Raw genomic sequence first — 13,628 nt, 5'->3', positions numbered from 1 at the left:
ACGCTGTACCAGTGCGGACCTTTATCATCTTTTGAACTATATTCAAGCTTCCCCCTAAACATGACCACTGACTTTTATCCCTTGACAACTCTTAGTTGCAGCTATAAGATCATAGAGATACACCTGAGCTGCTCCATCCTAACCCTCCGCCTTCACCACCTACGCCAAGGGAACAACTTGCATTGCACTGGTATCAAATGTTGGCACTGAACATAAATACTGATGTGTAGATTTAGTCCTTATGTATATGATTATTAGGATTTCTGGACTGGAATAGTAATATCATCATATGTCAAAATGCACTTTTGGCACAATTTTAGAACTGAAGGAGACAAACAGTAATTATACACATTTCAAAGTTACTTTTCAAAGCTGAATCACAGATTAATGTATCAGCAACAGCACCTCTCTATTTCTCTGTAATGTTCTTGTGTACTAAAAAAAAAAAAAGCCCAGATTGTTTCATGTCTTTGTCTTGCTCCTAATGGAAAAGTTGGGATTCTGCCCGATTTGAATTCTTCAACCAGCAGCTGGCTGGAAAGCATTAGAGCAGGCGGTCCGTGTCTGTTGACGAGAGCCATTCTCTGCCCCCACAGGCCCAACATTATGTTCCAGGTAAGCTTGCTTGTGTGCATGCATCAATTAAGCTCCAGCATTTGTTATTTGCTGCACATGATTACAATGGTTATGCACAAGTACCTCAAATAATCAATAACACTCAATTACCTCACATTTTCTAAAGGGGTCTATGAACGCAAAAGGGTTAGATCAGAGCTTCTGTAGCGGTTGATGTACATATAAAGTAACTTCAGGAATTTTATAAATTGATGCTTATAAAGTTGTTTGTAGAATGGTTGGTACATACAGTATTAACATATTTTACAAATATTTACAGTGATATCAATCTCCATTTTAAAGATTACTCTGTTGACATGCATTTTTTTAAATTTACAAACTTGTGCTGAATAAAGATAAAACACACAATGACACAATAAAATCACAGTGGTGTTAGAGTGGGTGTTTGACCTCACATGACAATGATGATGACGCCTCTAATGGACCAGCTTGTGCTAACAGTGTCCGGTACCAAAATGTCCACGACGAAATTGGACTAACAAAGCAGAAGGGATGAGTTTATGGCATGAGAAAGTGTATTTCCTTTGTAGTCCGATCAGTACGCAGTCTCTTTTATGATGTTGGTAGAGAGGGTGTGGTTGCTGGAGATGCTGATGGAGTGACGAGTCAGAGGGTGGCGATGCCTCTTAGGTGTATGGCGGCAGGGGATGCAGAAGTAGCGCAGTGTGGAGAGGAAGATCTGACGATAGTTGGCTGACACCAGGTTGTAGAGGATTGGATTGATCGCCGAGCTGACATAGAACAGGACGTTGGTCAGCATGTAGAAATAGTGGTAGAAGTCATACAAGTCACTGTAGGAAAACAGAAGACAGAGAGCTACTGCTGTGCAACATGGTTAATGTGTATTAAATATACTGTATCTAACATGTTAAACATCACAGTAATGAATGATTAGGAAAATATAGGAAGACAAAAATTGATTAAATAAATATAGAAATATATGAATAATACTGTCTGCACTGTCGTGTTAAGTCATGTCATATAGGCTACCATATAGCAAAAGTGGCTTTATGGTCCTGGGCATGTACTTTTTTGTTTTTGGCATGTATGGCCAGTGACGTTCTAACCCAGTAATCTTTTCATTAGTTGTCACTGCTTTAGGTCTTTCTGATCCAGCAGTTCAACCAGAAATGCTTTTAACACCATCAACAGTTAAACTAAGTTTGGACTGGCACTTCCTGCCCATCTCTGGCTTTAATAATATTTTTAAAGTAAGAGAAAAAGAAAAAAAATATAGACTCAAATTAAAAAGACAGCAGAGAAAGATCAGCTCTTTAAGTTAATGTGGTGCTGATCTAATCTCCAGTTCCCTGAAAACACCACTGTTATGTAAAGCCTCAGCAAAAGGAGGATATTCATTTTCTTTGCAGTATACTACATAATTTAAATGTCTTTTGCTCTAAACTGTATACATGAAATCCTTGTATTTCTAAGGCACTTAAATATTCGGTTTTAATAATGTTATTATCCAAGTGAAGAAGAAATCTATGTCTTTTACTGACTAACGACTTCATCTAAATTCTGCAGAGATGTTGTAGAGATGAAGGAAGAGAGATTAAGCTACACAGCAGGAGAGGAAGGGGGGGCGTTAAGGATATAAGAATTGCATAAGATGGGACAAGAAATCCAAGGCATACTGAGAAAGTATGTGGATTAAGTCGGTATTCCTCCTGGAAAGTGGAATACCAATGCTAAGTGCAATGCAAACAGGAAAAAGACACGATGTGCTGGACGACAAATGTTGACGCACGTAACTTGAATGTTAAAGCTGCCAAAAAACACTAAGAAGGGCACACAGCTTGGTCATAACTTCGGTGGAAAGTAGTTAAAAAGCTGCTTAAAGATGTTCATTTTTAATTTACATGTGTCCAATATTTAAATAAACTGAGGTTTAAAAAGGTAGTTGAATTCTAACCAGAGAACCCAGATTAGTGATTACGTACTTTTTATTTTTTAAGCTGCCACGACAACCTGCATCTAATTTCAAGCTTTTTTTCCAAGTTTAATAAACCTATTGTGTGTGAGGTAACACACACAATATTCTCTTTTAAGGCAACATTTTGATATTTTAATATTTATTATTTTTTACTTTAGCAAATTTGGATGGAAATGTGATCACTGCTGCAGTCCTGGGGTGTCCAATCCTACTAGAGGGCTGCCGCCCTGCTTGTTTTCCAATTATCCCTTCACTTTCAGTTTCTGATTTCCTTGAATAAGATGAATGAGATGAGACAGCCTCACACCTAGGAACACTGGACAATTGAGGGAAAAAGAAAAGGTTGCAAGTCCTAACAAATCATAGTTTGGATACTGGGCATCACGTTAACTATATGGATCTAGTGTATTGATTTGTTCTGCTCTTGGAATGGAGAAGGTTCGCTCAAGTGTGCACGACATCAATGATGTGTGTATCTGTCTTCGTAGAGGGACACCATTAAAGATGAATGAGGACATGACTGAAAGGGGCAACAGGGATCGTACTGAACATGACCTTTTCATTATATACAATCAAGTAATTCTGTGGGCTCCGTAACGTAAAGGTGACACACGAGCCATGAGGAAGTCTTTACTTTAGTAGATTTTTTTAGAGTTCGACAGGAATCCTCTTGGCAGTAGATATTTTTCATTATAACTGCACGCTACCTGGGGCAAAGACGGGCTGGCTGTTATGAATTTATTGACGAGGACAGCTTTTACTAGCAAAATATTTGAGGGGCCATGACTGTTACCTGGCCTTTCACTCCTAATACCAATCTATAGCCACCTGCACCGGATGTTTTTTGGAACAAAATCACCAAGATTCAGTCAACACTGCTGAACCTCCTCTGTGTATACAAATGTAGAGCCTTGTGTCAATGTGTCTAATACTGTACCAACATCAAATCTGCAATTTTGATTTGATATATTCTGAAAAAGGAAATAAATTCACCAACAACACTGAACATGAGGCATGTGCTGTTGCTTGCATGTAGTGTTTGATGGGGCCTCATGTCTATTCAATAAGATGGTGTTAGAGGAGTGTGTACGGATCAGAAGTCATGAATGTAATAGATGTCCCCTTCTTTAGATGCCACAGTAATTCAACAAGTGGAAGTGAAATGTTTTCTGAGCTGTCTCAACTCATTATCCAAACATTGATTAGTAACCTGTCCCATAATGAATTAAAGGAAGCATGTGAAATGTGTGTCCAACACTAAAGGTCAAGCTAACAAGATGCTGGTTTACTCTCTGCTCCTTTCTAGTGTCTCTGTCTGTTTTCCATAAGTGCCTAACAAAACTGATGGCTGAGGACACAACAGATGAGCAGGAGAGATAAAAAATAAATCTAATTCCTGGATTTGCTTTCCAGCTAACTTTGAATGATTGACCTTATTTCACTGCTGCTTTTCACCACAAACAACAAAATGTTTTCAAACTAATACCTTGCTACATGTGAAATGAAATGAATGAAACTAAAGAAGGCTGTCCTTGTATATTGCAGGAGAGCTGACATGCCGTCTTTATGACGTTCATGCTGCTGCTGTACCCTGTTTATTGGCTTCTGGTAAGAAAAACCTACTGAGAGAATAATAGCAGTGCTTTCCTCTCAGTATGTCTCCACTGCAGGCATGACGCAGAAAACACCTCAGCATATCAACACATGATTAGCATAATGCAAATCCAAAACTAAAGAATATTCTTTGTAAAACTATAAAGTGGTTTTCAGATATGAACACAGGACAATGTTTTGAGAATCAGGTCTGGAGATACATATCAGGAGATTCTCCATGTCAGATGCGTTCTCGCTTGGGAAAATAGGCTGATTTCGACAAATAACATGCAGGCAAGACGTAACCCGAAAGGTAGACACTTTGTTCAATCTCAAGGCCGACTTGCACATTTGTTTTCTCTCACACATACAGCTCCTCTGCAGGATGTCTACAGAAGTTCAGGGTTCCAGTATATATCTGAAAATGGTTTCAAACTCTAGAGGCTCGACTGTGCACAAATAAACAGAAGAAAAGCTTTAATCTTCAGCTGCAAGCAGATTAGCTATATGTGTTTCAAGATCAGTGTGCTCAGTAATGGAGAGGAAAGAGGAAACTCAACAAATGAGGTGATCTTATCTAGGAGACCCATTACAAAACTCTCACTTTCATTCATGCATTGAATTTGGCTTGTTTTTCTCCACTGAGCTCTGGGCCCACAGACTTTAGATGGCCACACACAACATTAGCTTTTGTTGACTCTGAAAATGATTTCAAGAGATAAAATCGAAATTGTTTAATACAAAAAGTAATAACTGCCCATGTGAAAAGTTTAAGGTGTCCTCTGATGGCACCTCATGGACACAAAAAGCTCAGTAACTGTCTTCTACTGTGACTAGTCGACTCTGTTGAATTAGTTCTATTTTAGTGTGCTCACAACAGATTGACGCTCCGTTGTGTGAAATTCTTATTTTAGCTCTTGTTTAAAATTTTTGTTAATAATATATATTTGCCACAAACCTTTGCAGTTTCTAGTTTTTGTCAAAAAAGGGCACACTACTATTGATATCCCTGCACTGGCTTCCACACCACACAGGAAAATATCTCAAGTAACTTTCACTGAGTGAACAGGTTACAGTAACCACAATATAATCAGACACTATGAATTTCTGTTCTTGCATTGAAATGCAGTTGGTTCAAACTTCATACAGAGTAGAAGACGCTTCCCCAGCACTTTCTCATTTATATTAATGACGCCTGTTTGTTTTCATTGGGTAAACAATATATAGTTTTCAGGGAGTAATTGGTAATAAAAAATGAGAAAAAAAGAGCAGGAGAGATCAGAGGAGAGAGATGAAAATGCTAATGAAGGCAATCAAATGAGGATGATCATCACTCCTGCTTCTCTTTGTCACGCACTCATTAATAATGACCCTCCACATTATGGCTATAACCAATATTTCTGCATATGTGCATGAAAGTCTAAATGATCTTGTGTATGAAAGCCTGTGTGTGTAGTATATGCAGCATCAGTGCGTTTCTGCAAAGATCAATTGGGCACACAAACTCCTGGAGGTCCTTTTGCATGAAAGAAGAATGAAGAATCATTACTCACTCAGACCAGTCGGAGACGTAGCAAAACATGAGGCGGCGAGCGTGATAGGGCAGCCAGCACACGACAAAGGCTATGACCACTGCTCCTGCACACGAGGGAGAGAAAGAGAGATCAGAAAAAAAACATACAAAGCATAAAACTAATGTAGAGCGTGTAATGGTTCAACTCAACAATACAACAAACATTCACAAATTCTATTAATGCAGATTGGTATTTAGGACACAGGAGGGTAGAGAATAGAAAGCATTTCAAAAGGATCAAAGGCTGTTTCTCTTGTATACATTACAATGCCTGTGACGCTATAATCACAACGGTTACCTCATTAATTCAATTAAAGATTATTACATGAAATCATGCACAGCCTGCTATGTAAACACTGTCATATGTTACAGTGCTCCACAATCAACATAGAAAAAACAAACAAACCAAAGAATTTCAGGAAATAAATTTACCATTGGATGAGCAGATGTTACCTGTTGGCAATTAGATTTTCCCAGTTTGTGTGTTGGTATAGAAAAGTGATGTCTACCTACTTATATGAAATTAGATTAGTTTTCTTTCCTTTAACAAGTCTTAAAACTAAAATGACTCATGACTTGATGCTTCCATTGTAGCGTATCATACAAGTTATTCATAGTTGTTTTTGTTGTTGTGAAATTTACGTGTAGTTCTGTGAATTTATGTACATGTATGAATTTAATACTTTAAGAAGCAATGTAAGTATTTCAGAAAGCAAATCTGAGGATGACTGTGACTACAGGCAATTACCTGTTGGTATTCAGGTACAGTAACATCATTGTTGGTGAACAATGAGGAAAAACAAACCAAGAAACAGAAGGACGGCAGTGCTAAATGTGACAATTTGAACTAAACAAAAAGAAGTAAATAAAAGGCAAGTGGGTCTTCATGTGGGTGGATTCTTTTTTTCCAGTGCTTAGCATTTCTCATTTAAACACTACACATCTTACACATTGGATGAAGGCTGAAATGCTGCTGCTACAATTGCAAAAGAGACAATCTGGCAGAGTGGCGATCACCAGTGTATCTATAACAGGGAGCTAATGAAGAATTGGGAAAAGCAGGTGCAGCATGAGGCAATCAGACGATGGGAAAGGCATGAAGAGCTGGGATTACTGCAGATCAGGTGGGAGTGGCTGGATCTGAAATGGTTATGGTTTATGAATAATAAGAATGAATGAATAACCATATGAACTGTGTCACCTGTATTTCAAGCAAGTTAAAAATAGTAACTCTTCATCAGATGAACAGTTGAGAAGGACACAAATCAGGGGTCGACTTAAACAGCTTCAACATCTCTTCGGTTGCGACTCTCACCTGATTTTCTTTTCTCTTTTATCCACCATTGTGACTGGATGACAAGGCGATACACTCAGAAGTCTGCGGATCAAACTGTCCCATGAAAGGGTTTGCCGCCTTTTCAACCAAAGCTCCCCTTCAGTCAGAACACGTCTGTCAATATAATTTCATCACAACTGCACTTGGTGAAACTGGATTCGAATACAAAGTTTTTGTTGAAGAACGAGCTCAAACTACTCAATTGAAGTTCAAATTGGTATCGAACCCACTGCTGTGATGTTGGACTGATAGTCTGATGACTGTTACCGTTTCACTGTGAATTTCCTAACGTGACATCTCCCCGCAGCAGGTGTTAATATCTGGGTTGTAAAATTTGTTTCACTTCACTTGAAAACAGACGTAACAAGGTGATTTTTGGTAAAGCAAGCAACGTGTAACTTCTGCAAGTGTGTGAGTTGTATAGGTTAAATTGTACTAGATCGTATCTTTAGCAATGTTTGTAGTAACAATAATAAATAATACTCACTGAAAAGGCAATTTAATCCCAAGTTATTTGTTATTCAAGTTGCATTTCTGAAATTTACAAAATCCAGAGCCAACAATCAGCCAAACACTGGAATAAAGTCGTTTTATCCACCTCACTGCTGTAGGCTCACATTTAATGAAGAAAAGGTCTTCAAATAAATCACCTGCTTCCTGGCACCAGCCTTAAAAGAACCTATTTAGAATGCCAATATCCAAAAGCAATATGATAGCAATAAAACCATGGGAGACCTTGTAGTTTTAAAGAATAAAACCAACATCTAGTTTGTGTAAAACCAGCCAACAATGACAAGGATAGAGGAGAGTTTGAAAGAACAAATTCAGTAGAAGTCAGTACAATCTGACCATCAAGTCCAGTTTACTAGTATGTCTAGTAATGTCTTATCAGACTCTATGGAAATCCATCTATCATAGTTAAGATGTTTCACTCAAAAGCGTGAACAAACATTAAACATTAAAGTCACGTTTGTGTTAGAGGAACAAAGTATCTCCAAAGCAATCGTTTGGGAAGCATGAAAATCTGTACAATATTTTGATGCAATATTTGTCAGTCATGCTCTTAGTTTGGCTAAAAATACCAACTGGACAGGAGATGTATTGTATGTAGACTCAACAACATACAGGTAGCTTATAGTAATCCCACTCGCTTGCTGTTGACATGGAATGAAATCATGGTTTCATCACATCATAGCTGTCACTCATCTCCACATGACAAAGCACTGAAAACACTCGCTTATCTTTTCCAATCTTAGACACTATGACCTGCAGCAAAGTGTATTCACACACTGGCTCACATGGAACACGTAATACTTCTAAATAACAATGTTCTTGAATAGTCAAAGGCCATCCAGGCTGGTAATGGCTACTGCTGTGATTTGAGGTTACTGGTTTCCAAGCAGATGTTTAAAAGAACCCTGCTGTCTTTCCCAGATTTCAAAGCATCACATTTCAGGCTACAGTGAAATCTTTCCAGCCCTTTCTAACCCTTTTAGAAAGTATTCTGTAGAAAACTGCAGGCAGAATGTATGCCTCTATTGTCCTGTCACCACAGGGCTATTCTGAGAAACTACAGTAGGGACTTCCTCTGTGCGCTTGGATGTTGCCATTATGGGCTCGGGCCCATCCTTCAATATTGTAGGAATCTCATCTTGTGCTTTGAGGGGGACACTTATCACTGCATGATAAGTCACACAGCAGAGATCTAACAGATAGCTGAAGTATTTGAATGCCTGTCAGACAAGATCACATCATAGTACAATGTTTTTTGTCTCTCTCGTGATTTTCTACATGTGGTTAAGTACAGCTCAGGTATTCTTCTACACCCTACAACATTGTCCAGATGTTTTTCTTTTTTTATTCTGTGGTGGATGCACTGATGTGCACTGTTTACTGAAAGGCTCACACCTCTTAAAAGGTCAACCGTCTGTCCATCGGTTGAACTATAAAATAACATCAACAGTGTAGGAATATAGTACCAAAGGATGGAGAGAGATGGAGCCAACATAGGCTCTGTGTGTTATTGTATGTATGTGTGTGTGTGTGTGTTTGCACTTCAGCCATATACAGTAGTCCATATGTGAGTCAGTGGCAGACGTTTGTCTGGACTCATATTCACGTCTATTAAAAACAGCTATTGTGAAACCATAGTAACCAAGTCTCCACTGTCACAGCTCTTTCAATATATGGCTTCATATATTGTCCCATAAATGGCAAATAATGACTCCTGAATCCTGTGCCCACCACTACTTCAACACTACTTCTCGATGATGTATTCGACGACACAGAAGCCTCCCATTTAAATGTTAACTGAGAATTTCAGTAGCTTCTATCAACAAACCAACCCGGCTTTTAACAAAAGTGAGTGACTTCTGATATATGGATAGTATTACAGCACAACACAAACATATTAACCATAACCAAGTTACAAACCCGACACAGTAAAGCCTGGTAATCTAAGGGTTCAACAACTATTTTAACTACCCTCAGTTTAAAAACTGCTGGGTTTCATTTGTCACACTTTAAAATCAGTATTTAACTCTACAGAAAAGGACAAGTAAAAGTACATCAAAGCTCTGGGACGTCGCTGTGAAGGGTGACAAATGAAAAGAAAACCCTGAATAAATCAGTGTAGAAACAAGACGGCAGTGGCCATATTCATAGAGCACCAGGGGTCACTTAATGACTAATGCTAATCTGGACCAGAACAGCTTCACTGCACACTAACACGAACACTTCACTGAGACTTTATGCTCTATACTTTCATTTTTTTTTGTTTCATTTGTAATTTATAGTTTACTTTTCATTTAATTTGTACTGATTAAATAAAGGAGTTATAAACCACCTAGCCATTATATTCACAAGATTATCTAGAGAAAGTCACCAGTGAACATTTTAAATCAACTTGCTGATAACTAACCCTGACCACTACCCTGAAAAGTGTTTATCAATCTTCTCATCTAGTTCTTTCAGTGTATTTCCCAAAATGAGGAACTATTTCTTAAAGAATTTAAGTTAAATGCTTTGTTAACTTTTTTCAGTAGTCTGATATAATCTTTGATTGCTAAAGTACTTGAGTCTGGGTGCTGACTAATGCAGGACACAAACAGTTTTAATCATGAAGTCTGACTTTTAAAATCTGTTAACACAAACACACTGGGGATGTTTGGTTTAACAATCTACGCTGTGTAGTCAATAAAAGAAGGAACTGTTCTAATTATCTTGTGTATACAGAATTACTTCATACAATCTGTCAAACCTTTCAGACAGACCTGTAAACCATTAAATGAGCCCAGCTCATGTAAACATTTTAAACAGCCCAGTTTTAGAGGGACAAGGGTCTCACCTCAGACTCAGTTGTATATGTTGAGCTAGTATGAGTAATGCATTGACTCTGGACTTTGACCAGCATAAGGTAAACCTTCAAGAATGAAAGAAATATATATATATATAGTTAAGGAATCAATCATAAGTCTGACCCACGGCACCATAGTGAACAGACTTCCAAGCAGCACACGACCAGTGTTAAAACAAACTAGTGGACCAATGGATCTCAATGGCAATGTCAGCTGTTTTTTCCTGTGTCTCTATTGAACTTTTATATATTTTATTGCATTTTAGATAATGTACAGCTTCTTACTGCACTGTAGCTGCGTTTCTTTCTTTTTGGATTTTAATATCATTTTTTAAATTTCTGTATTTTATTTTATTTTATTTTATTTTAATCTGATTATTTCCTGTCTCAAGTCACTTTTTTTTTTTTTTTTTTTTTAAATGCCATAGAACCGCTTGAGAGGTTATTATTCTTTTGAATTCTGTGACTATTTCTAGAATCCATGAATTACTGTTGACAGCTTCAATTAATGTTGGCTAGATCTGTGGTCTTATGGTGCAGATTAATAAAAGCTGATTTTGAGTTCCTAAATGATGAAGCAGCTGGACGAAGTTGGGATAATTATGAGAAACTGTGCAATAAATTGGGACACACAGAGTTGGAATTATGACTAGTTAAAGAGAAATAGAAAATACTGGAGGTTGAACATGAGGCATATGACAGTAAAGATTAGTTCATCTCTGTGTGATTAAGATGGTAATCACAACTGGAGCTGTATCAGCTATCAATTCAAAATGCTTTTGCCATAATTGAAATTGCCTGGCCTTATCAAACCAATTGGATTGTCACTAAAGTGAAACACTACTCATTGCACATTGGGAAAGATCTCAGCAACAACTGCTGTAATTGGGACTATTAAAAACAAAACTAGATCCATCTGGCCACCAAATTCACCTTGATCCAATTAAGCTTTCAATTCAATCTGCAATATGATGACATGGATCAGAACGATGAGGACAGAGTCATTACAAAAATGTCAAGCACAGATTTGTGAGTCGATCTCATGAGTCCCTTGATTAAACAAGACATCAAAGCCCCAAAAAATATAGAAGAATGTGTTATATGACTAGCTACACACCCACAATGGAAAAACACAACACAAAAATATGCACATTTACGCAACAAACTGATCCAATTTTCTCAAATATTAGTTCCCAAAAGAACACAAGCAGTGCACCCTTCATTGGTGAGATTTGTTTGCCCTTATTCTTAATGACAGGTTCAATCTGTCTAGTCACAGATAACATCAGTCTTGTACAAATCTGTAGGGAGATATTCTGTCATTCTTCAGATTATTCTTCTCAGATGCTCTTTGCTGGAGGGGATTTGTTATTCTACTTTGAACTTCAAAATACCAAAACTGAGAAATAACCATTACCATTTCTATTAGCGACACCAAGTTTTCCGCTGTCAGGGATTCCTTACTTTGTAGTGCCATGTGGACACCACTAAAGCTAAAACTGGAAAAGCTGTGGTGTGCACAGGTTCCTTATAACCTTGAACTTCAGCAATCACAGTCAGACATGTTCTCAGATGGGGAGAAAACTGCTGGAATTCAGCCTGAAAATCCTGCTGTGTGTAAAAAGCTTGATTCATGACCCAGACAGGGCTCGTGGGATAAAGTCCAGGTAACCTCTGGGCCATCTGACTTGGACATGTACATTTTCACATGCAGGTAGTGTCTAGATTGTTCAGGTTTCTGGTGCATATTTGAAAGAAATTGATGGTAATGCCGATGTAAGTTGCTCTGTTTTACAGAGAGTGTAAGCCATACAGGTGTACTATGACAGGCAGCCTATGGCCATCATCAGCCTGAATGATACACCAATGCAAATCAGCTGGCACACCTGGTGTTCTAGTAATTCTATATAAAAGGAAATGCAATTGTGTTACTATGATTGAGTCCAAATTGTAGAGAGCATTTGGTAGACAAAAAACAAAAACAGAAAACACATTAGCATGTTAAATTATAGGGTGTGTTGTTTGGGCTTACGGTGCTCATCAGCTGCAGCTTATAGTTTACATTTTATTTACCACTGCACTGAAACATGACTAGATAACAGTGATATATACGGTACCTTTGCAGCATTTGTTCAGTTAGAGTGAGTGAAGTGATGATCAGTGACAGTTTGATGGAGCAGCTGAATTAATGTATAAGGTCTTGATATCTTTTAATGTGTGTGTTTGTGTGAACACATGATAATTGACTTCTCCTGCTGCACGGTGTGATGCTTCATAGAAGATACAAAAGGAAAATGTATAATGGCTGATCCCGTGAGCATTAAAAACAGTTAAAACGATCAACTATCAAACTATCAACCAAACTGCAGAGGTCTTTCCAGCCTCGCCAGCTACAGTAATTCATCAACTAGCCCTGGGAGTACTTACCACATCCCCACATTTTTTACTGTGATGCACAGATAAACATAACTATGAAATTTCATGACGTGGATTTGTTTAGTTATCAGTGGCAGACAAACAAAACACTAGAAACAGATGTTTAAAATCAGGAAATATCTGGTCGTGAAAATGTAAACACTTGTCTATGTCTTTCTTTATGACACGTCTGTGTGTTGACTGCATGTGTGAAGATGTTCACTTACGGAGAACCAGAACTCCATGGCGAAGCGATTGAGCACGGTTGGGCTCCACAGAGACATTCAGCATGGTTGGATTTCCCCCAATGATGCAGACACGGTTGTCCTGTCCTGCCTCGCGGAACATTCGCAGGAGCTGATTGGCTATGACCCCGTTCAGCACTGATATGGCCACCATGGGCACCACAAAAGACAAAAAAGCGTTTACCTGTTCAGGAAAAAAAAAGCAGAAGCAAAATCTAACCAGTGTTTAGATTTTAGACATTAAAGTCAGGTATAATATATCACACACTAAATATTTCTAGCAATCCACATCAGTGGTTTCTAACTTCAGGGTCTGGTCCAGCACCAGAACTTTGAACAGTCTCAAGTTTTCTCAGGATTTCCTTGTAAAATACTAGAAGCAGTAGAATGGGCTGTTTGCTAATTCAACACTTTTACAAGTTTAGTTTTTATACAACTAAACTGCAACATAATTGGGAAGGGATTAAGTTTTTGTTCCCCATTTTTCTCTCATTAATCTTCACGACTCACTTTGTTCTTCCTCTTTTTAGGAGTGAAGC

At 38.1% G+C, this 13,628-nt stretch overlaps 1 protein-coding gene across 1 annotated transcript in view; it reads right to left on the bottom strand.

Annotated features, from left to right (window-relative positions):
- Window positions 1–978: 978 nt before the first annotated feature.
- ntsr1 (neurotensin receptor 1 (high affinity)) overlaps window positions 979–13,628 on the bottom strand; it is a 29,458-nt gene continuing 16,808 nt past the window's right edge. Inside the window, exons 2-4 of the mRNA XM_026368549.1 lie at window positions 13,072–13,273; window positions 5,719–5,803; window positions 979–1,427 (exon numbers count right to left, since the gene is read on the bottom strand). Of these exons, the coding sequence (XP_026224334.1) occupies window positions 1,172–1,427; window positions 5,719–5,803; window positions 13,072–13,273 (543 nt within the window). The 3' untranslated portion in view covers window positions 979–1,171. The remainder of the gene's footprint in view (window positions 1,428–5,718; window positions 5,804–13,071; window positions 13,274–13,628) is intronic.

Source organism: Anabas testudineus, chromosome 7, assembly GCF_900324465.2.
Source record: "Anabas testudineus chromosome 7, fAnaTes1.2, whole genome shotgun sequence".
Lineage (NCBI taxonomy): Eukaryota > Metazoa > Chordata > Actinopteri > Anabantiformes > Anabantidae > Anabas > Anabas testudineus.
The sequence above is the reverse complement of the archived record's forward strand: the minus strand, read 5'-3'. Positions and strand labels throughout refer to the sequence as shown.